The following is a 25291-nucleotide window of genomic DNA, read 5'->3' as shown; positions in this document are numbered from 1 at the left end:
ACACATAAAAGCTGTTAAAGATAGTAAATTTCATATTCTATGTTTTGACCACAATTTAAAAAATAAAAACAACTCGACTAGAAACTCAGTGAGCTTTTGTGGTTGCCAATATTCTGTGTATTGTCACATATCAATACGTCAGGAGGGTGACACATCCCTGAAGCAAATGGAAACTTTATGCTTGGGACTCGCCCACACCTTGCCCTATGCATCATCTGTCCATTTTGCTGGTTCTGATTTGTATCCTTTGGCAATAGTAAAACTGTAATTACAAGTGTAGTATTTTCCTAAGTTCTGTGAGTCATTCTAGCAAATTATGAAACCTGAGGGGTACTAAGAATTCCCAAACTTGCTGCCAGCTTGTCAGAAGTGAGGATGACCTGGGGACCCCCAAACTTGAGGCTGATGTCTGAAGTGAGGGCAGTCATGTGGAGGACTGTGCCCTTAACCTGTGAAGTCTGGCTCAATTCTGGTTATTTGGTGACAGAACTCACTGCAACAAACACAAAAAAAATTTAATAGAAGAATTCATTGTGCGTTTCTGAGACTAAAGAAGAGAATAATGGCAAGCTTAAGTCAAGGGAAATGTTTGAAATTAAAGTCTGATTTTTACTTTCTTTATAAACTTCAAATGAAAAGGTATTCTTCCTTTCCTCCCTAGAAAGGCAATTCAAAATTATAAGCTTTTACAGAGATCTAAAGAGAGGAAAAAACTCAGATTTAAGAAGAATCTATAAACTACTGTCATGCTATTAAAGTAAAATACAGATAAATGAATCTGTCATGCTATTGAAATATAATGTAAGTAAATTAATCTACAGATAACCCCCAAATACAATTTTATTCAACTGAAAAGGTAGACTCAACAAACTTTTAAAGTATTTGAACATTTTATTCTAGTTTTACTGTCCTTTTCATATCTACTTATAAGAGAAGTGAAGAGCCACATAAAAGGCAGCACTACAGGGGGAAAAAAGTTTCTCACTAAAGTAACGATTAGATCTCCAAGAGTTCGCTATAAGTTAGAGAAAAGTCTAAAAAGAATACAAATGAAATAATAAATATATAAAAGAAAGTGAACAAATTCTCTTTGTACTAATTCCCTGACCAACTAGAAAGAAACCCCAAAATTTATAGCCGATTAGTCAGAAGAAAGCTTATATAGGTAAATAAAATAGAGATCAGTTAAAACAATGACTGTAGTTTTGCATATTATCATGACTGCTGAATGAATTGGTGCTTCTGTTTAAATGATTTGGTTTTAACTTTTAAACTTTAGTAATAAGCTTTCAGAACAATTTAAGTTCTAGCAAAGAACTGTAATTTCAAATAAATTAATAATGCTATTTTCACCTTCTTAACCTAAATTCCTCTTTTCTTGTTGGTCTTGCAAAAGGTTTTGCCTTAAAATGGATTTGAATTTAAAATCATATGACAAAGAGGCCACTTAAAATAAATATCTCTTTTTAAGAAAAGTATGGAAAATAAAATTTGGAATTCTCGCAGCACATTTTATATTTAATCCAAGCAAAGTAAAAAACTGACACAGTTAAACATACCATTCATTTACAGCAGATTGCTATGTTTTACTAGGAAAATAAAGCAGCAAATGTGATTTGTTAAATCAAATTTGTCTCAGCACAGAAGTTCCCAACAGGCACTGGGCAAATGTTAAGAAATCTGATTTTTAAAAAGTACCAAAACACAGAATAGGAAATTAAATTGATTTTTGGGGGGCACGTCAACCCCATGGTACATATCTGCCCAGGTTTCCTGATGCAATACATACAAAGAATACCAGTAGAGTTTATGATTCATATCCTGAAAGCAGATAAGCAACAAAAGCAATTTTTAAAGATCAGTTAAGTCCTGGACTTCCCTGGTGGTGCAGTTGTTAAGAATCCACCTGCCAATGCAGGGGACACAGGTTCAAGCCCTGGTCTGGGAAGATCCCACATGCTGCAGAGCAACTAAGCCCATGCGCCACAACTACTGAGCTCGCGTACCATAACTACTGAAGCCTGTGCACCTAGAGCCTGTGCTCTGCAACAAGAGAAGCCACAGCAATGAGAAGCCCACACACAGGAACAAAGAGTAGCTCCCGCTCACTGCAACTAGAGAAAGCCTGAACACAGCAACCATGACCTAACACAGCCAAAAATAAATAAATAAATAGGTTTTTTTTTTAAGCCCACATATTAAAAAAAAAAGATCAGTTAAGTCCTAAGCATATGACTTTAATTCAATCAAAATGGGCTTTTCTTTTTAAATAGCCGACTTATTTTTTGTTGTTTAATAGGAACCTGCCCAGAGGGATTCCCAAAATAGTTCTTTTTACCCCAAAAAGTAATACCAACCAACTCCACATTGGCCTAATATGACAGCATCAAAGCACATTATAATGTCTTTGGCCAGATGGTTCAACTAGTACTATTGAATTTTTAGCATGAATTATTACAACTATATATTACTTGTGCAAATGAAATAAGAACATATTTCCTTTGTAAGACTCAGAGTTCTCCAAAAATTCAAGTTCTTAAAATGAATTCAAGTTTGATCATTTTTCCTAATGCTTTAACATATCTTTAATACAATATATTCACTGTGTTATATTCATATCTTTAATAACACATATTCAGCTTGCTACATTATTCTAATCAAGATGAGCTACTCTGTGCAATATTACAGGACTCATATCTCAAACTGTCCAGGCACATATACCTTGTTCCTGGCTATAACAGAAAGTAAAAACATTAATAACTAACAAAATGATAGATGTTGATATATAACATCAATGAAAAGGAAAAGAAAATGTAGTGAAAATAAATGAATTTGTAAAAACATAATTTTTGCAAATATTTGTAATATATAAGGTTATTGTCATGGGATTTCTAAAGTAACTTACAAAACTAAATTCTATCACATAAAGAAAGCTACAGAGGTAAAGACATCACTTACGAACAAAACAATGTTCTTTAATCTTATATTCTGAGTGGGTTTTTACTACCATCTAGTGTTATGCCTTAAAAAATACTTTCTTATAAAAATTCAAAGTTACAAAAGATATTTTATAATATCACTCAAACATAAGAAAACTTAATTAACTGTAAAAAAAAAAATCACAATATGGAAAATAGCTATTTTTTTAAAAGCTGTTTTATATAAGAAAACGTTTTCATGACCCCTTAAAATTTCTGTTACATTACTAATTATGTAATTAGTGATGTTCTACAACAAATCCTGACTAGGGCTACCAAATATGTACCCAGCCTGCTTCAAAAGACAAGCTAGTTACTACACAGATTCAGCTCATAAAAGTTAACCAATGCACTCAAAAAGGCAGATAATTACACCATAAAATCACTGTCAATGCCCTTTCCAAGCCCTAGGTCTATGAAGGAATTTTCTCTTCATGTGATGCCTTAAGTTCATTGCTAGCATTCTAAGTTCCATAAAGAGAGCAGAGCAGAATAAGGTTATGCTCCTTAGAAGCATACTGTTTGCTACTGAATGCCATCCTTGAACTTACCAAGTATCAAATCCTCCTGTGAAACAAACTGCAAACTATAAAAAATACGAACAGGTTGAAAAAGAAAAAGATGAAGCCAGGGATACACATTCTCTTAGCGGTTCCAGAGACTTTCTCTTTGGTTAGAATATCTTACTGTGCTAGAAATTATTTTCTCAGTCTATGGAATCTAAAGGTGAATCAGAAATGATTTAAGCTGCTCTTAGCAAATTAACAATTTGGAAATTCTGTGGATTTTATTTCAGCATGGTTTTGCCTACAGGTTTTATTACCACAATATTACAGTATTAAGTTTGATGGCATTAATCATGTTGGTTTTAAAAAATGACATAAAAATATTGTTCCCATGATATATACAAATAGATTAGGGACCATACCTTTTTAACCCTTCCCATACAAATAGAAATAATAATCAACTTGTGAAATTGAATGTAATAAGATCATCCTAAATGTATCATGTCTACAATTACTCACTTGAAATGACCTTTCCATTGTAATAGCAAAGTAGTATTCTCTCCTGGGATATCTTCGCTCACAAACCAATACTTGATTGCATATTCTGCCCTTTTCTCCTGTTTGCTTGGTAAACAACTTTCTCCCAATCATCTGTGAGGAAACAGCTTTTGCTTCTTCTGGACTAAAATAAGAAAAAGAACTCAAACTCTTCTCTCCTCCAACTGAGAAAAATAAAAGCACATGACAGCCAAAATCTTACCTCATCTAATATTTAAATCTCAGTATTTTTATCAATTCAATAATAAGGGGCATCTTTCACAAATATACATTGTTTTCTTTAATAATGATGCTTGTATGTTTAAAACATAACTTACGAGAAAACTATCTTCACTCCCCCTTTGAGGCCACTTTCAAATGTTCCTTTTCCTCTACCACCAGCTAAAACTTGTGCCTTTATCACAACATCTTTTGAACCTAGAAGAAAAACACTTCTTTTAGATACAAAGCATGGAGCAGCATGCAACACACAATATTTTGTTATTAAACATACATATTAAGCAGTGTTATTAAATGTAGTAAAGTCTCTCATTTACCCACAATATCAAAAAAGGAGGCATTCCATGTACATAGATTTTCTAGATTAGAACCCTAAAACATTCACCACCTAAAGACCCACACACTTAAAAAAATGAGCCACTCATATTAAGCCATTTCTTAAAGCATATTGAAAATAATTTTACCTTTCCTTGATACTTTAAATATCTAGTACTTTGGAAGGTACTAAAAGTACAAAATTGAGGGTCAAATGTCTTCCTAACAATTTCTTCCCTCTATTGATATGTAAACTTACTACACTATGACAATTTGAGTTTAAATGCTGCTTTGAGCAGAAATGTACCATGACTTTCAGGGAAAGTGCCACTATTGATACCAATTCACATTATCCCACTAACAGAAAGTCCTGTTAATAGACATGAGCTGTACTGTTGTGAGGAGGACTATCAGGAGTTAAGGTATGTTAATCAAAAGATTCTAGAATGTTTCACTTCTAAGTCTTTAAAACAGTTTTTAAGAAGTATTCTGAATTTTTCTTCTTTAACAGGTAAACTGGTCTCTCTCTTTTCTTCCCCTTTCTAACATGCTGAAGAAAATTACCAAACTAGCTGTTTAAGCCTCGGTACTACTCTTCATGATCCAGAGCAATACATCTTAGAGGGGCATTCTGTCTCCCAAGACAGGCAGAATTTCAAAGCCTCCTCATGTTGTTTCTTATAGTATTTTGCCCATACTAGCAGTGTAACACCAATATTACATTATGAAAAACAATTAACCTTTGAGGTCAGGGTAAAGGACATTGTCTTATTCGTTGTATCCCTAGCACAAAGCAGTACCTGGGATATAACCACCACTCCATAAATGTGTATCTGAATAGGCTAAAGATGGGAATTCTACTACTGGGGAAAGGCCACTCTCTAATGCGCATATACCAAGCTGAACGAGAGGGCACTCCCACCTGATCAAGGAGGTAACAAATAGTTTGTGATCAAACAAATAAGAAATGACCAAAAGTTAACACTTAAACAATTACTACAAAATGTTTAGAAAATTAATGATATAAATGTGTCCACATTGGGAATGCACACTTAAGTCAGAAGACAGCCCTATGAATCAGTCCAGGCAGTGTTTTTTTAAAAAAAAAACCCTCTTGGGCTTCCCTGGTGGCGCAGTGGTTGAGAGTCCGCCTGCCAATGCAGGGGACGCGGGTTCGTGTCCCGGTCCAGGAAGATGCCACATGCCGCAGAGCAGCTGGGCCCGTGAGCCATGGCCGCTGAGCCTGCACGTCTGGAGCCTGTGCTCCGCAACGGGAGAGGCCGCAACAGTGAGAGGCCCACGTACCGTCAAAAAAAAAAAACAACCACCCTCTTTCTCATACTCCACATCCATTCAGCCAGGAAATCATAGTGGTTCCACCTTCAAAATGTATCTAGAATCTTGACCACTCTTCATCACCTCCATTTTAGGCCCTGGTCCCAGCCACCATTACATCTCACCTAGATTACCCTTGTCCCCAAAAGAACATTCTCAAAGCAGCAGCCAAAGTGCACATATGACTCCTCTACTTAAAACCTTGCACTGAATGCCCACTTCACTCAGAGTTAAATCCAGAGTCCCTACAATGGCCTCAAGGCCAGGTGTAATCCCTCAACACCCTTGCCCTTTGTATCATGCCCTCTTCAGTGTTCACTCCACACCAGCCAACTCTAATCTTCCTGTTCCTGGGCACGTTCCTCCCTTCCTTTAGGGCTTGGCACTGATGCTCCCTCTCTCCCTGAATACTCTTCATCCAGGTATCCATTTGGGAAAGGTCCTCATTCCCTTCCAGTTTTTCTTTAAGTCTAAATTGTCCATCAGACGTACCCTGATCACCCTACTTAACACTGCCAACTGCCCACCCATGACCAATCCCCCTTAGCCCACTCATCTTTTTTCATAGAAGTCATTACCTTCAAACATAACATATAATCTTCCCATGTTGATCATTTTTGTTTTGCTCCCCCACTAAAATATAGACTCCAGGAGGGCAGAATCTTTGTTATGTTCATTGATGTTTGCAAGGTCCTGGGAGGGTTCCTAGCACATAATATTTTCTGAATGATAAATAAAAGAACATTTAGAAATCAAGAGAATTCTTATGAATCTGATCTTCCACTGCTCTTGAGAAACACAGAACTGGAAATCCTGGGCCCTGCAACTGGAACTGACCACAAGTGCCTTGTTTGCACAAGACATCGTTTCAATTTGCCACAGTCCCCACTATTCCCAAGTGCCACAACTAATATCAGATGAAAATTAGAGAAAGTTTAGAAATTTCCTTAAAAGTTAACAATAATTTTCTTACTGAGAAGACAACAGGTAGCCTCAGGGACCATGGCAAATTAGAGAGTTCATGCCCAAACTAAAAGGAGCAGCCACTAGTCATTCCACCTGTTTCTGGTTACCTGTCAAGTCAGTTTTCTAGTACTTCAGCAATATTCGTTTATCTCCAAAGAGGATACCTATAATCCAAACAGTGTAAATGTAATGTAAAAATGGACAACAGTTAAACTGGTGCTTTGCTGGGCTAAATTCAAACATTCCTATTAATTAAGTTGGGAACTTAACATACTGAGATATTAAGTAAGAGTAATGAAGCTCTATTTTTTCAAAAACATTTTATAAGACAGAAGGCTCTTCCCTAAGGCGTCAATTTTCTTTTTGTAAGAAAATAAACTCCATAAGGGCACAAATGATTCCTCAAAAATTACTTCTAAAAAAGCCCTTCACGGGGACTTCCCTGGTGGTCCACCCTGGCAGGGGAACCAGATTCCGCATGCATGCCACAACTAAGAGTTCACATGCCATAACTAAGAAGTCCATGACACAGTCTAAATAAATAAATATAAATATTTTTTTAAAAAATAAAATAAAAAAGACCTTCACAAGAAAAACAAAAACAAACAAACAAAAAGTAATGACATACAATCTCATCAACTATCAAGACAGGGAGAAGAATTAGAAGATAAAGCTGAGGACAACTGACTGAAACAAAGATTTTATTCAATTCCATTAATTCAGTCAACAGTTACATCTACATACCAGACACTGTGCTGGAGTTGTAGATACAACAGTGAGCAAATCAGTCTTGCTAGATTTGGCCCTTTGCTCTAGCCAGACAAGATCGTTACTGGATCCCAAGATTGTCTTTAAAATATATTCACCATCCCTCCTAGCTTTAGTCATTCACAAATGTTGTAAGCATTCCTCATTTACAGTCAACTAATAAAACACTGGAAAAAGGAAAGAGAAGGCAAAGTCCTACTGTATGCCATTAGAAATCTCCCTCTGGGCTGACATTCATTAATTGACACCCTCTGCATGTTTATTCACCCAGAGAGAAATTCTACATTAACTATACTAGAATCCAAACTATACTTCCACAGTCAATAGGGAAATCATAAGAACTCTGCCAAATGCCTTACTGAAATCATATTTTCTTGTAACTACAAGAAGGAGATGGGAATCTGCTCTTAAAACTGACCCCAGGGCTTCCCTGGTGGCGCAGTGGTTGAGAGTCCGCCTGCAGATGCAGGAGACACGGGTTCGTGCCCCGGTCCGGGAAGATCCCACATGCTGCGGAGCTGCTGGGCCCGTGAGCCATGGCCGCTGGGCCTGCGCGTCCGGAGCCTGTGCTCCGCAACGGGAGAGGCCACAACAGTGAGAGGCCCGCATACCACAAAAATACAGAAAAATTAAAAAAAAAAACTGACCCCAAATTATAACTACTTCATTTCTCTGTGCTTAACAACCATCCCTTTGATAATCCATTCCAGAAACTTCTCCATGATCTTCCAGCTCATCAACCTTCATTTGTGGACTCATATAGTCTTTTAGAATACTGGAATTAGATTTCTTTCTAACCATTCTTCCATCCCTAACTTCAGTTATTCACAACAGGTAAAACTTGCCTCCAGGACAGTGTTTTCCAACTTTTATCACATCATGACACACACAGAAAATGACAGAATTTGTAGGGAATACTGGGGAAAGAGGTCAGAGATATTTGGGGAGGAGTTACCAGCTGTAGGGCTCAGTGGCCCCAGTCCCCATGTTAACTCAGCTTCTCTTGCCACCCACAAAGACAAGCAATAGTTTGTCACACCTGTAATGCATTTATGCATTATACTGCTTGATGAGGTAAGACTTTTTATATAAATGGGAATTAAAATTTTATGAATTTTGTAGTAACTGAGAAGCAAAAATTACCCAAACTCAGCACTGGGAATTGCTAGCTAGATGGAAAAAACCAGGTGTATTTCTAGGGAACCTCATATCACACCCTGTGCAATTTTATCCCATAATCAATATCTTCTGATATTAATGACTCACCACAAAAAAAAACTGTCTCAACATCCTCAAAGTAGCTAGGAAATACATCTTTTAAAAAGTAGTATTTCTGCTCCTCTAGATTTAAAGGTGCTTATTAGTCACTAATCCCACTCCCATACTACAATCATCATTTGCAGCCTTCTTTGACAAAGACACACTTTCTAGATAAACAAGATGCCTTCTGTTCCAAGGAACTGAAAATTAGAGCTGCCTACCTGCTCCTTACTACTTGTAAGTCCTGGTTCCAGAGAACTTGCCAGAAATACAGCTACAGTATATCCTTTACATATTAACTATTCCTTTCTCTACAGCTAAATATCATTAAAGATTTTTACAATGAGTAAAGAAATCAAGAGACTGGCATCTGAATAAATCCTACTCGTTTTATGAAAAAGTTTGTATACAAATTATTTTTTTCTGACAAAATAGTGAAATTTGACTAAATGAGAAAACATATGGAAAACTAATTAAGAAAACCAATTATAATAATTTGGAAATAGAAAGAGAAATACTAGCTTTCACTGACTTCATTAAATCAGGCCCTTTAGTCAGTGGTATGAAAAACACTTTATGCCTTCAGCATTATTAAGAAGGAAAGAACTGGTAAACAAAATAAGCATCACTCAAGAGATTAAACTAACAAAATTAAAACAACAAAGTCAAGCATCTGAAATTCATCCTTAAGGATAGAAGGGTAGGATAAGAAAACCTTATACTTTCTCAATTACATTTCCACATTTTCCTTCTTATGTAGCTGGGTCTTCTTTAGAAATTAACATTTAGGTCATATATATAAGACTGAATCTCAAGAAGGTAGTTTCTTGCCTTTGCAAGAAATACTACAGAAATACAATCATGAGTTTTCTTTAAGCATTGACCCTTAAGAGCCTCTAACATACATAGCATTTTAAAGGTTAAAATGAGGTACACCTTTTACCATGGATAAGTTCAAACTACAAGTCACCATTAATTAACAAAAATTTCAGCAAAAGTAGTATGAATTTACATAAGGCTTTTGCTAGATAAAAAGAAGCTTGCTTGTAATCTGAATAAAAAGAATTGTTTTTCAAAGCTTTCGACAAAATTCAACACCCATTTATGAAAAAAACCTTCCAGAAAGTAGGCATAGAGGGAACTTACCTCAACATAGTAAAGGCCATATATGACAAACCCACAGCCACCATCATTCTCAATGGTGAAAAACTGAAACCATTTCCTCTAACATCAGGAAGAAGACAAAGTTGTCCACTCCCACCACTACTGTTCCACATAGTTTTGGAAGTTTTAGCCACAGCAGTCAGAGAAGAAAAAGAAGTAAAAGGAATCCAAATTGGAAAAGGAGAAGTAAAGCTGTCACTGTTTGCAGATGACATGATACTATACAAAGAGAACCCTAAAGATGCTACCAGAAAACTACTAGAGCTAATTAATGAATTTGGTAAAGTAGCAGGATACAAAATTAATGCTCAGAAATCTCTTGCATTCTTATACACTAATTATGAAAAATCTGAAAGAGAAATTAAAGAAACACTCCCATTTACCACTGCAACAAAAAGAATAAAATACCTAGGAATAAACCTACCTAAGGAGACAAAACACCTGTATGCAGAGAACTATAAGACACTGATGAAAGAAATTAAAGATGATACAAATAGATGGAGAGATATACAATGTTCGTGGATTAGAAGAATCAACACTGTGAAAATGACTATACTACCCAAGCAATCTACAGATTCAATGCAATCCCTATCAAACTACCAATGGCATTTTTCACAGAACTAGGACAAAAAATTTCACAATTTGTATGGAAACACAAAAGACCCCGAATAGCCAAAGCAATCTTGAGAAAGAAAAACAGAGCTGGAAGAATCAGGCTCCCAGACTTCAGACTATACTACAAAGCTACAGTAATCAAGATAGTATGGTGCTGGCACAAAAACAGAAATATAGATCAATGAAACAGGATAGAAAGCCCAGAGATAAACCCCCACACACACTGTCACCTTATCTTTGATAAAGGAGGCAAGAATATACAATAGAGAAAAGACAGCCTCTTCAATAAGTGGTGCTGGGAAAACTGGACAGCTAAAAGAATGAAATTAGAACACTCCCTAACACCATGCACAAAAATAAACTCAAAATGGATTAAAGACCTAAATGTAAGGGCAGATACTATAAAACTCTTAGAGGAAAACATAGGCAGAACACTCTAGGACATAAATCACAGCAAGATCCTTTTTGACCCACTTCTTAGAGAAATGGAAATAAAAACAAAAATAAACAAATGGGACCTAATGAAACTTAAAAGCTTTTGCACAGCAAAGGAAACCATAAACAAGATGAAAAGATAACCCTCAAAATGGGAGAAAATATTTGCAAATGATCAACTGACAAAGGATTAATCTTCAAAATTTACAAGCAGCTCATGCAGCTCAATATCAAAAAACAAACAACCCAATCCAAAAATGGGCAGAAGACCTAAATAGACATTTCTCCAAAGAAGATATACAGATTGCCAACAAAACACATGAAAGAATGCTCAACATCATTAATCATTAGAGAACTGCAAATCAAAACTACAATGAGGTATCACCTCACATTGGTCAGAATGGCCATCATAAAAAAATCTACAAACAATAAATGCTGGAGAGGGTGTGGAGAAAAGGTAACCCTCTTGCACTGTTGGTGGGAATGTAAATTGATACAGCCACTATGGAGAACAGTATGGAGGTTCCTTGGAAAAGTAAAAACAGAACTACCATATGACCCAGCAATCCCACTACTGGGCATATACCCTGAGAAAACCATAATTCAAAAAGAGTCATGTACCACAATGTTCACTGCAGCACCACTTAAACAGCCAGGACATGGAAGCAACCTAAGTGTCCATCGACAGATGAATGGATAAAGAAGATGTAGCACATATATACAATGGAATACTATCAGCCACAAAAAGAAACGAAACTGAGTTATTTGTAGTGAGGTGGATGGACCTAGAGACTGTCATACAGAGTGAATTAAGTCAGAAAGAGAAAAACAAATCCCATATGCTAACACATATATATGGAATCTAAAAAAAAAAAAAAAAAAAAAAATGGTTCTGAAGAACCTAGGGGCAGGACAGGAATAAAGTCACAGACATAGAGAATAGACTTGAGGACATGGGGAGGGGGAAGGGTAAGCTGGGACAATGTGAGATAGTGGCATGGACATATATACACTACCAAATGTAAAATAGATAGCTCGTGGCAGCAGTTGCATAGCACAGGGGGATCAGCTTGGTGCTTTGTGACCACCTACAGGGGTGGGATAGGGAGAATGGGAGGGAGATACAAGAGGGAGGAGATTTGGGGATATATGTATATGTAAAGCTGATTCACTTTGTTATAAAGCAGAAACTAACATACCATTGTAAAGCAATTATACTCCAATAAAGATGTTAAATAAATAAAGTAAGTAAGTAAGTATGTATATGCCCTTCAAGCCAGCAGTTTCACTCCTGGGATTCTGTATTAAATAAATGAAACCATCAGTCCTTAAAACAAAAAATTGTTTCTCTGATTAACAATAAACAAAACTGTAAATTAAAAATCATGCTTCCTTGACATATATACACTACCAAATGTAAAACAGATAGCGAGTGGGAAGCAGCTGCATCACACAGGGAGAACAGCTCGGTGCTTTGTGACCACCTAGAGGGGTGGGAGGGAGGGGATATGGCAATATATGTATACATATAGCTGATTCACTTTGTTATACAGCAGAAACTAACTCAACATTATAAAGCAATTATACTCCAATAAAGATGTTTAAAAAAAAAATCATGCTTCCAAGTCAAGGAAATCAAAGCTACCTCATTCAAAAACATATCATATAATATATGACAACTTTCTGATCTTCTACATGCTCTCACTTTTGAAAGAAAAACCCATTCTAGAAACAAATAAGTACGAATAGAGATGAAGACGTTTACAATTTTAAAGTTTAAAATGTTCCACTTTTTAAAGTGGAAATGTTCCATCCATTTTTTAGTCTTTCTTGAAAAACTAATAAAAGCAAAGTCTCCACCAAAGCACATTTAAAGCCACATTAATCAAATGTACATACAAAAGAGATTAATTATGATAATCTACATAAAATTGGTGGGATTTTAAATACTACTACTAAGAAAATGCAGTGTATAGCTATTACATTACTCATTATCATGTTCTCTTATTAAATCCTTAAAAATATAAAGTGAAGCATACTTTCCAAACTCAAAATTTATTTTTTAATTAAAAGATTAATATAAATTCAAACTAACAAAACGTATTAAGGTTTCTGTTATCAATAAAATAATCTACTAATAAACATAGGCAACTATTTAATTCATTTAACGATATTAACATTTATTGATTACCTAAGTGTCAGGCCCTCTTCTAAGAGACTGGGATATATCAGTGAACAAAATAAGACAAAGAAACCCTGCTCTTATAGAACTTACATTCTAATGCTCAACTTCTTTTTCCCCCTTCTGGCTCTCTATTTTTCATGTCCAAAAAAAAGGACGGGAGAAATACTGGACCTCTCTTTACAATCGCATAAACAGGTAAGATTTTCCGTCACCATTTCCCTGAAGAATCATCACAGCCAGAATTTTCTTCCCCATAGTTATAACTAAAAACAGGACTTCAGCTTCCTGAAGCTTTGATTCTTAAGTTATCAGCACTACGGGAGCACAGAATAATCATAATAATTTTAGGATGCCAACAATCATAAGTTCCACCTCCTCTTTTACATTAATAAAACTTATTTTTTAAATATAAAATAAAAGCCAAAAGTTGTTATTAAACCAAAAGTAAAGTTCATATCTTATCAAAGATCCCATGTCGAGATGGCATAAGTTTTTCTTAATTTAGTACCTAATTTTTTGGCAATTGCATAAGCCTCATCTGGTGACTTAGCCACGTGTCCTTTGGGAATGGAGACGCCAGCTTCTTGCAACAATTCCATACTCATGTATTCATGTAGTGAGAGATTCCTCTGCTGTTGCTGCTGTATTTGGAGTCCATGGTTGTTAAATAATCCAGAACTTCCCAGAACCTAGAGAAATTGGGGACATATTTATACAGAGAGTGATTTAGCAGTCATTCTTGTTAAAAACATCTTCTCAAAATACTTTAGAGTACTCTGTTCTTCAAAACTGTAACAAAATTGTTATATTAAGACATCAAAATATAATATTCAGAGTAAATTACAACACAAAACTAAGAGCTAATCTACTAGCTAATATCAAATATTACCCTTGTAGTTTTAACTACTTTCCTCATCACCTCTAGTCTTATCTTTTATTTGAGCTTTACTACCATACCTCTAATGATTTACAGAGCATTTCTACCTCAATGCCAAATTTCTCAGATCTAAAACCAATCTCCTATTTCCACTAAATCAAAAATCCTTCCCATCTTTCTTCTCTCCACCGTTCCTCTGGCACCTAACAAACTGCCTGACACTAGAGATAACTGAATGATTTGGTACCATTAAGCTTTCGTGCATTCAAAGCTCAAACCCCTACTTCATCTGTAGTGCACATTGTGGTGGGCTGACCAGGTCCTCTCTTGGGACCAAGGCATTCATAGCCCAGCTGCTGGGAGTGTTGGCAGCTGACAGGTCTCAGCTGAGTCCCCTCACTGGAGCCTCCCTGCCTTAAGTCATACCTCCTTTCCCACTGTCAGCCTGCAACCAATGACTGGCCAATGAGGGTTAAGGGAAGGATGTAAAGACCTGGCACCTCACCCCAATTTGGGACAATTCAGGACCATCCCAGCTGTGCACCTTCCATAGGAAGAGTAAAGGTCCCCAATGCACTGCACCACAGTTCTATGACTCCCTCTATTCAGTCCTCCTTCCTTCACTCTCCTGCAGGTGTTGATCCAGAGATCACTTTCTAGTAAACTTCCTCCATGAAACTCTCCATCTAATAGTCTGCAAATAACAGCTCAGAGAACCAATCTGCAACATCATCTTTAACGCATTCCTTCTAAATGATTCCTTTAACTGGTGTCTCCTTTACAAACCCAGTTCAGGTGTATGTCCTTCACAACTGGACTGCGAAAGCTTCCAAGAAAGAAATGCCCTACAAACTTCCCTTTTTCAATCTACGTAGAACATTCATTCATTCAAAAACTTACTGAGCACCTAGACACTGGAAATAGTTAGGTGAACCCAACAAAACCCTTGCACCTAAAGCTTACAATCTAGTGTGTATTTGTGTGTCGGGGGTAGGGGGAGGCACAGACAATAAACAAAATACATCAAACAGTAGTAAAGAGATAGAAAATTAAAAATAAGAAGTGCTATTTCATACGGCTGGAGGAGTTTTCTCCACTAAAATATCCCTCAGTAGAGCTGAGTAAGAATTATTTTTTCAAAAAGAAATAAGTAGGAAACAGAAATGAGATGTCCCTCTACCAGCTGAATAAGTCACTGCTAAAGGACAAAGGAGTATGAGAGCTGTCAGCCACCGGTGGCAAGGCCACAACAATGAGAACTACTGAAGGAAGGATGCAATCAGAAAGATCTCTAGCATCTATGGTCCCAAAGCCCCACTAAGTTAGAGCCTAGTCTTAACCCATCACTAACAACACACAGAAACACCTCCCTCTCTTTTTTCAAACTCCTCCATCCTATCAACTTTATATGGCAATACGTAGAACAAATTAAGTGTTATGAAAGCCTTGGAAAACTGCACTGAAATCACACATTTAAAAGTGTTATCCACCCATACATTCCCATTATCTCCACACAGAATACAGAATACTGAAACATTGTACATACGAAACAGTATCATAAGAACTGAATTGAAAGAAATCTTATACAAAACAGTCTGATTCTTAAAAGAGAAAAGTCTGCATCAAAATTACCTGGGAATGCCTCTAAAAATGCAGATTCCAGGGTCCCCCTTTCATCTACAAAATCAGAGCCTCTGGACTGGGCCACAAGAAATCTGCACTTGTAAGAAGTTATTCAGCTGATTCTTAAGTACTCTACAGTTTGAGAACCACTAGTCTAACAAATCAATCACATAGAATAGCAAGCTATTTCTGATTCATCTGGTAAGTTAAAATCCTGGATAACATTTCTCTTGGGTAGCTCAATTCCCTGATTTAGTTTCACTTTAATATTAAAAACCAACAACTTCTCAAACTTCAGTATACATCTACCTTGCAAAATCCCATTCTTGGGTATATACGCAACAGAAATGAGTGCTTAGTGTACCAAAAGGCATACACAAGAATGCTCATAGCAGGCTTATTCATAATAGACAAAAAAATGGAAATGACTCAATTGCCCATCAATAGAAGAATGGGTAAACTGAAGTATATTAATATAATAGAATACTACAGAGCAAAAAAGAAAAAACCTACTGCTCACAAAACAATGGATTAATCTCACAAATATAATTTTAAGGGAAAGAAGACAGACACAAGAATACATACTTATATGATTTCTTTTTATACAGTTCGGACCCAGTCAGAATTAACATACAGTGATGGAAGTCAGAATAAGTGGTTACCTTCTGTTGATGAATACTGGTAAAGAGAGTGCCTTCTGAGGGCTAAAAACACTGTATGTATATCCTGATCTGAATGGTGGCTACATAGATGGACACATACATAAAAATTAATCTAGCTATCCACTGAAGTTGTACATAAATTATGCACTTTGCTGTACATAAACTATACCTCAAAACAATAAAAATAAGGGGGAAAAGGGGAGTACCTAGGATAAGCTTGGCGAAAATAGTCATACACTGAAACATTTTTGAATGCCTATATACCAGACACTGTACCAGGACCACATAAAGGATGAGGTCAACCACAGAGTTCACAGATGTATAAATAAGCAGCTGCAACACATATAAGAGCAATCACAATCACTAGGTGGCACCTAATTAGCTTGACCAGAAAAAAATACCATAGAGGCCTGATCCTAGTTTAAAAAAAAAAAAAAAAAATCTAACATTTATAGAGGACACTTCGGGGACAACTGGGGAAATATGAATCTGACTTATACACTATATATAAGTATTTCAGCAATTTTAAATTTCCTAAGTATGATAACTATATTGTGGTTATTTAGGAGAATGTCCTTATTCTTAAGAGACATACACTGAAACATCTAAGGGTGAAAAGAAGTGCCATGATACCTGCAACTTACTCTCAAATGGTTCAGCAAAAATAAATGAATATAATTTATACATACATACATATGTGTATAAATTATATAACTGCATATCATATAATTTTTTTAAAGATAAAGCAAATGTGGCGTAAAGTTAAATGTAGGTGAAGGCAATATGCGTGTTCAATGTACTGGCTGGAACATACCTATCAGTCTGAAATTTTTCCAAAAAAGGCTGAGGATAAATCCATGATGCAAAACTCTAAGTATATTTTTATGGTTTCTTTCAAATATCTATATCTATTTTCAAATATCTTTATTTACAAAGAATTAGTAGTACTCAAAAGGTACTGCTGATAGCTTTTATACAACTTTAAAGTTTTTTTAAAAATATCTGAAATATTTTGATAATCCTTTCCTTGCACCACTAGAAATTGTAACTTGAAATATCATCAGCTGTGAATTATATTGGTAATACAAATCGCTGCATAATCACAAAGATTCCCACATTCAAGTATTTTTCTTTCCTGATATTATCACTTAGAAGATTCCTACTGCCAAAAGGCCACAAATTCCTGGCCAAATTCCTACCCCACCACCTATCCAATCACATACCTAGTTTAAATAATACTTAGTCAAAAGTGGAAAAATGTAGTTACTGGGGAGTATGATTCACAACAAACAAGAAGATACCTTAAATTATTTAACCTGAACTATTTTTACCAAATATACACTGGACAAAAGATACAGAGAAACTAGAAAAGGGTCAGAGAACTAAACAAAATGTTTAACAGAATTTGCTAAACTCAGTGGGTGACCTTAACAAGATTCCTTAGGCCCTGCCCCTCTATGTCCCCATGTACAAAAGCAAGAGGTTAGACCCAATTTTCACTGCAGCACCATTTACAATAGCCAAGATGTGGAAGCAACCTAAATGTCCATCAAAAGACGAATGGATAAAGAAGATGTGGTACACTATACAATGAAATACTACTCAGCCATAAAAAAGAATGAAATAATGCCATTTGCAGCAACATGGATGGACCTAAAGATTATCATACTAAGTGAAGTCAGTCAGACAGAGAGAGACAAATACCATATCATATCATTTACATGTGGAATCTAAAAAAAAATTGATACAAATGAACTTATTTACAAAACAGAAACAGACTCAGACACAGAAAACAAACTTATGCTTACCAAAGGGGAAACGCTCGGGGGGGAGGTAAAGCGATAAATTAGGAGATTGGGATTGACATATACACACTACTATATATAAAATAATCAATAAGGACCTACTGTATAGCACAGGGAACTCTACTCAATATTCTGTAATAACTCGTATGGGAAGAGAGTTTGAAAAAGAATGGATATATGTATAACTGAATCACTTAGCTGTACACCTGAAACTAACACAACACTGTAAGTTAACTATACGCCAATATAAAATAAAAATTAAATTAAAAACAAAAAGCAAGGGGTTAGACTAAGGTGATTCCAAACTCTAAAGCTATATTTCTTAATCTGAGGGTGGAAGAGAAGGTGTTTAAGACAATATATTAGGCATCTCTATATGGAGAGATAAAGACTTAAAGGAATTTCCAAAAGTATAAAAACAGTGTTTAGAATGGAAACATATTTGTTCACCAAAGTCTCATTTTCTAGACAGCCCCATTTAAGACCCATATGAGGGAAGTTCAAGGCCAAAAAAGAATCACGTCTCCTATTAGGAAGCAAACTCACAGAATTCACTAGGTTGAAAGTATAGCTTTAAAAAGAAAAAAAATATAATCTAAATCAATTCATTTATATGGCATGTCTGAGGTTACTTCAGAACACAACCTAAAATTCTGGAATTGACTTAGGAAGCTAATCATGCCCTTCCACAAGTTTATCAGTGTCAATGTGGGAAAGAATTGTTTAATTCTTAAGCTCTAGGAAAAACCGTAGAGCAGATTCAAGCACACGGGTTTTGGAGCCAGACACTTCTGGAATTAAGCCTCAGCTATGACCTCACCTGCTTGGTGACCTAGACCAAATTCGTTCTCTTAGCCAAGGTTTCTCCATCAGCGATTTGGAAATTAATGACTGACTTCCAGTGTTGCTGAAAAACCTACTAAGAGATTACAGGTAAAACGCTTGGCACAGTTCCTGGCCTACCACAAATGCTCCAACTGAGCCCTCCCTACAACCAAGTTCCCTTACTGAACTTATGATTAATCTCTCTACCCAAAAGCTTATTCCCTTTCTTGTCTCCTCCAACTTCAATCCTGTGCTAACTGAACACTAATCAACCAGAGTCAGATGATTAAAATTGCTGTATTGATAACATCATTAATGCACTAAAATTGCTATTGCAGATACCATCATTAAAGTACAAACTCAGGCTGTTTCTCCAGGGCAAGATGAGCTAATAGGCCACCAAGCCATGGACCATTTGGCCAGAAAACCATAAACAGGAGACAACCTGACCCTCTGAAACTAGAGTTAAGAAATGTCACAGAAATTACACAAGCCAAGGATTAATCCCAGCTTCTTTGTTCTTCCCCTTTAAAAACAACTCCTAACTCAAAGACCAAGTTGTAGTGGATTTGTGACTTGTCTCACACTCCCTTGCTTGGCGCGCTGCAAATAAACGCTTACTTTGCTGCAAACAACCCCTGACAGAGTTGGTAAGCTGGTAAACATCATGTCATTACCGCTATTAAACAGAACAGTACACCACTACTTGGGAGAGATGGGAAACTTCCCGGCCTCGTCCCAGAAAAGGCCAGTCAGCAAGCACGGCTGGTTCTGAGAAGCCACTCCTACGTGTGACAGCTTCCAAGAGACACAAAAGTACATCTAAAGGGCATTTTCCCCCTCCCCAAAAAGAGGCCGCGGAAACCTCGGCCCACCGCGCCGGACGCCGGAGCAGCAGGAGAAAGTGTCTGGCTGCCACCTCTCCACACGGAGCCCACCCTGGCTCCCCGCTGCCCGCTCAGTAACTGGATGAGCAGCCCTCGCCAGAATGCTGGAGCTCCTCGCAGACTTAAGCCTGGAGCAGAAAAGCACAAACAAGAGCCCGCTCGCAGTCCTGGCGGGCAGCACTCCCGGGCAAGCCGCCCGCCGGCCCGGCGGGGCACCTCCTGTTACCCAATGTCACCAACTGCGGAGTGACCCCGAGCCGGGCCCCGGATCCCCTCACACCTCGCCCACAGGAGCCAGTCCCCCACCTCGCCCTTTCTCCTGCCGACCCTCAAAGCGAGGGCAGGCTGGGCCGCAATACCTGGGCAGCGGCCCGCAGCGCCGTCCGGGGCCGGTGGCTCCTAAGAGTGGCGGCAGCCAGCAACCGGCTGTAGAACATGGAGGCCGCCATTTCTGAGTCTGACCCAGACTCCTGGGCGCCGCGCGCAGGCGCAGAAGCTCTAGGCGGCTGGCGACGCAGCGGCTCCCGACACGCGGACCGCCCCTGGCCCCGCCCATGGGGCGGAGCCTCGGGTTAACTGCTGCGGCGGCTCGCTCCGGGCAAGCGAAGCAGGAATTGCTCCTGAGAAGCTGGGCTGGGCAGGCGTAGAGCAAACTTTGACCTTTGTAACTGTTCACCGCAGCCTCAATATACGACCTTCGGCCATCGCTCAGCAACCTGAAGTTTTCCTAGCGAAATGTAATACACGACCAGCGCCACCACCTGTGTGATCTTAAGTTCTCTGAGCCTCAGGTGCCTCATCTCTTTAAGATGGGGTTCATTCAGAAAATAAGAACTGCATGTTTGTTTTGTGCCAAACACTGCAGTTGAGCTTTGGGATACAGCAGTGAGTAAAACAGAGCGGTTCTGCCCTCTAAGAGAAGATGCTCAGCCACTGGTTTCTGAGAACTGTTGCCGGGAGACAGCCTCTCAGATAGCTCTGAGGAACTGCTCCAAAAAGGTCAGGGAGGAGCCAGGTTGTACAGGATCTTCTTGGTGGGGAAAAAAAAAAAAAACATGTAGTCGAATATAAAAGGATCACTGCTAATCACAAAGAGCAGAGACGTCTCAAGTTAATGATTTTAGTGCCTTTCTAGGTATGGGAAGATGCAAGGATCTGGGTTCATTGAAATTATTCCTCAGAAATGCATCTTAACTAACTAGGACCAGTATCCAGAGCACAGAATGCTTCCTGTTTTTCTCCATCCTGAATTCCCCTCGGGGCACACCCAGAAGAGGAGGTGTGTGTGTCTGGGGCTCCGCTGGCTGATGATGGCTTGATCCTTGGGTAAATGGAATGGGGGGCAACATTCACTATCCACATTACCAACCCAGAGGATGTATCAGAATCACCTGGGAAGCTTTTTTTAAAAATACTTTCACCAGAACCCATCTAAGGAGTGGAGTCAGGGCATCTGTATTTCTTAGAGTTCTGCAGGTGAATCACATGCACACGTTGTGCATGGAAAAAAACCCTGAGATGACATGTGCCCCACCAAAGAGTTGACCACTGGACAAATGACTGGGTGCCCATTCTGCTCTGAACAGCGAGCTTTAAAACGTGTCAAAGCGATTTCTGTGGGCAAGGTCTTAACCTAAGAGTAAGTGGGCGTTGCTGACGGACATTAGCCAGGCTCTGGCACCTACCTCTGATGCACAGTGACCCGATCCACAGAACAGCACTGTGCAAAGAAAAAGTGAATCTAAAACAAGCAGTCTATTGAATTAGGGAATGGAAAGGAGCTTTTTGCATCCCCCCTCCCCCCCCACCCAAATCTCTTAAGTTCTTAAAGGTAGGACTTTCCTAAAGACTTTATTGTTTCATTGACACTCATGCGGGGACTGACCTCAAGGCTCCTTTCATCACTAATTGATATTTTGTGCAGTTAGAAACAGGAAGAGGGGAAACAGACATTAGCAGTTCAGATGTCTCTTCCTCCACCTTTCTACTGCCCAGTCTAACCAATCAAATAAAATCTGGATGATGTCCCCAAACCCAGCATTGAGACCTACCAGTTTCTGTTAGGGACAGCTATCCCATCAGATATGAATAGAGCTTATACTTATTTTCAAGCCAGCTCTTTTTAATTGACAGTAGACACAGTAGTTGAGCTACCAAGTACCACCAACCGTCGGAGTCCAAGGCCAGTTATTTAAAGGGCGCGTGGGTTAAGGCAGAATACGTCAGCATACTAAAATAAGATGTAATGCTATAGCCCGGCTAGGATCCTGACTGGGTTAACTTTGCTTCGCAAGCTTCAAGTCGGTCATAGGTGATTCATTAAAGAAAACTTCTCCACTGCCATGCCCTCTGCAATACTAGCTGAAAAACAAGAACAGCAACAGCAGAAGTAGGGAATAGGAGGAGTGAGAAATAGCACATGCAGGTCCCACGGGCCCCAGTTCCTTTGGAAGCGTAGGCAAGGAGGTGGCAACAAACTCGTCCCACAGCATTTCTGGGCTGTGCTCAGAGCTCTGTACCTCTAGATAGGTAGGTAAAACGATGATGGGCGTCATACCTGCTAAGTGCTTCACCACTACACAACGAGCCGTAAAAAATGAAATCATCGTGGCTTCCCTGGTGGCGCAGTGGTTGAGGGTCCGCCTGCCGATGCAGGGGACGCGGGTTCGTGCCCCGGTCCGGGAGGATCCCGCGTGCCGCGGAGCGGCTGGGCCCGTGGGCCATGGCCGCTGGGCCTGTGCGTCCGGAGCCTGTGCCCCGCAGTGGGAGAGGCCACAGCAGTGAGAGGTCCGTGTACCATAAAAACAAAAACAACAACAACAAAAAAAAAAGTGAAATCATTTTATCAAGAAACTACTTTTTGCACAGCAAAAACTTGTGCAGTCCGTATCTACAAGGATCTTAGAAACTAGTAATGAGCAGTAAAGGATAGCAGAATGTGATTAAGGAAAATAGACGCTGAGGTCCTGGTTTGCTTTTTTGTTGTTGTTAAGTTGGGAGAGGTAGGAGGGAGAATCCTTGAGGAAGAGGGGAAAGGAAGAATTGTTCTTCAGGTACAATGGCATTCCTATCCTTAACCTTTAGTCTCCCACTTAGTCTATCTTTTTGTTTTACTAGGTGATTAATGGTAGGATGGTATGCAGGAAAAAAGGCAAAAGAAATTTCCTGAGGGAAATTTAATTTTAATTTTTAAATTCAATTTTTCACATTTTTATAAAAACATTAAAGGTTTACACCCTCTACATTTCAATGCCCAGAGCAAAGCCTTAGCTAAACTGTCCTACTGTTAACTATAGAATTAATAGAATCACAAAGTGCTGTAAGAAACAACTTGCAACATATCTGGTTACCCAGCCACCATGGATGAGCATTGGATTTAAAGTCAATAGACCTGGATTTGAATTCCAGTTCGGCCATCTGCTAGCAGTATGGTCTTAAACAAGCTGTTTACTCTCTCTGAGTTTCAGGTTCTACATTCCTAAACGCGGGTGTATTCATTTCCAATAGCTGCTGTAACAAATTGCCACAAACTTGGTGGCTTTAAAACAACAGAAATTTATCCTCAGTTCTGAAACCAGAAATCCAAAATCCTTATCACTGGGCCAAATTGAAGGTGTCAGCAGGGACACGTTCCATCTGGAAGATTTAGGGGAAAATCTGTTCCTTGACTTTTCCAGCTTCTGGTGGATACTGGCATTTCTTAGCCTGTAGCCACGTTACTTCAACCTCTTCCTCCTTCTCTTCTATCTGTGTCAAATCTCCTTCTGCTTTGTTCTTATAAGGATACATGTACATTTAGGGCCAGCCATAATCCAGAATGATCTCATCTCAGAATCCTAGTTTAATCACATCTGCAAAGTACTCTTTGCCATATAAGTTACAAAGTATGTAAGGTAAATGTAGTTAGGAACAACTAATATAAGTATGTGAAAGCTCCTTAAATTTTAGACAAATCTAAGCTGTAATCAATATTACCAGTTTTCATGACTTAGCTTTTAAAACCCCCAATGACGTGTGCTGTGCCCCTGGCAGCCATGGCAGCTTCCCAGCTGCTCTCCTAGAACATCTCCCTTGAGGCAGAACCAGTACCACCTCAAGTCTGTACAGTCCCTTGTGAGAATTAGAAAGAGTAGTGACTCTATCCTCAAGACACTTCACTTCTGCCTGTTGGAAAATTAACAAAATATATTCCACCATCTCTCAAAAACGTGTTGTAAGAGGAAATTGAGCAAATAAGTGACTATATTAAGAACAATGGTAGCCAGGGTTCTCTCTATCAAAGAAGGAACTTAAAGCATAGCAAGAAAGAATTTCCTCTCAATTGGAATTAAGCATTAGTGTAAACTCATGGTTTACAATATATAGATAGAGATATATAAATAAATATACATATTGTATTAGGATTCTCCAGAGAAACAGAACCAATAGGATATGAATATATAGAGAGATTCATTTTGGTAAATTAGCTCATTCAATAATGAAAGCTGGTGGGCTTCCCTGGTGGTGCAGTGGCTGAGAGTCCGCCTGCTGATGCAGGGGACACGGGTTCGTGCCCCAGTCCGGGAAGATCCCACATGCCACGGAACGGCTGGGCCTGTGAGCCATGGCCGCTGAGCCTGTGCGTCCGGAGCCTGTGCTCCGCAACGGGAGAGGCCACAACAGTGAGAAGCCCATGTACCGGAAAAAAAAAGAAAGCTGGCAAATGCAAAATCTACAAGGTGAGTCATCAGGCAGAAAACCCAAGGAAGAGCTGATGTTATGGTTCAAGTGCAAAGGCCATCAGGCAGGAGACACAGGGAAGAGCTAATGTTTCATTCAAGTCCAAAGACCATCAGGCTGGAGAATTTTCTCTTTCTTGGGAGAGGTGAGTCTCTTGTTCTAGTCAGGCCTTCGGATGATTGGGTAAGGCCCACCCACACTATGGAGGACAATCTTCTTTACTCAAAGTCCACTGATTTTAATGTAAATCTCTTACAAAAACACCCTCATAGGGCTTCCCTGGTGGCGCAGTGGTTGAGAGTCCACCTGCCGATGCAGGGGACGTGAGTTCATGCCCTGGCCCGGGAAGATCCCACATGCTGTGGAGCGGCTGGGCCCGTGAGCCATGGCTGCTGAGCCTGCGCATCTGGGGCCTGTGCTCCACAACAGGAGAGGCCACAGCAGTGAAAGGCCCGCATACCATAAAAAACAAACAAAAAAACAAACAAAAACACCCTCATAGACACATGTAGAATAATGTTTGACCAAATATCTGGGCAGCATGGCCCAGTCAAGTGGACACATAAAATTAACTGTCACAGATATAAAT

The 25291-nt window shown here is 38.7% G+C and overlaps 1 protein-coding gene across 1 annotated transcript in view; it reads right to left on the bottom strand.

Moving 5' to 3' along the window:
* SUCLA2 (succinate-CoA ligase ADP-forming subunit beta) overlaps window positions 1-20525 on the bottom strand; it is a 47441-nt gene extending 26916 nt beyond the window's left edge. Inside the window, exons 1-4 of the mRNA XM_059042272.2 lie at window positions 20343-20525; window positions 13813-13993; window positions 4360-4459; window positions 4004-4166 (exon numbers count right to left, since the gene is read on the bottom strand). Coding sequence (XP_058898255.1) covers window positions 4004-4166; window positions 4360-4459; window positions 13813-13993; window positions 20343-20432 — 534 coding nt within the window. The 5' untranslated portion in view covers window positions 20433-20525. The remainder of the gene's footprint in view (window positions 1-4003; window positions 4167-4359; window positions 4460-13812; window positions 13994-20342) is intronic.
* Between the last annotated feature and the right edge of the window lie 4766 nt (window positions 20526-25291).

The sequence above is a fragment of the Kogia breviceps genome, chromosome 16 (assembly GCF_026419965.1).
Source record: "Kogia breviceps isolate mKogBre1 chromosome 16, mKogBre1 haplotype 1, whole genome shotgun sequence".
Classification (NCBI taxonomy): Eukaryota; Metazoa; Chordata; class Mammalia; order Artiodactyla; family Physeteridae; genus Kogia; species Kogia breviceps.
This window is presented reverse-complemented; position numbering and strand designations above follow the sequence as displayed.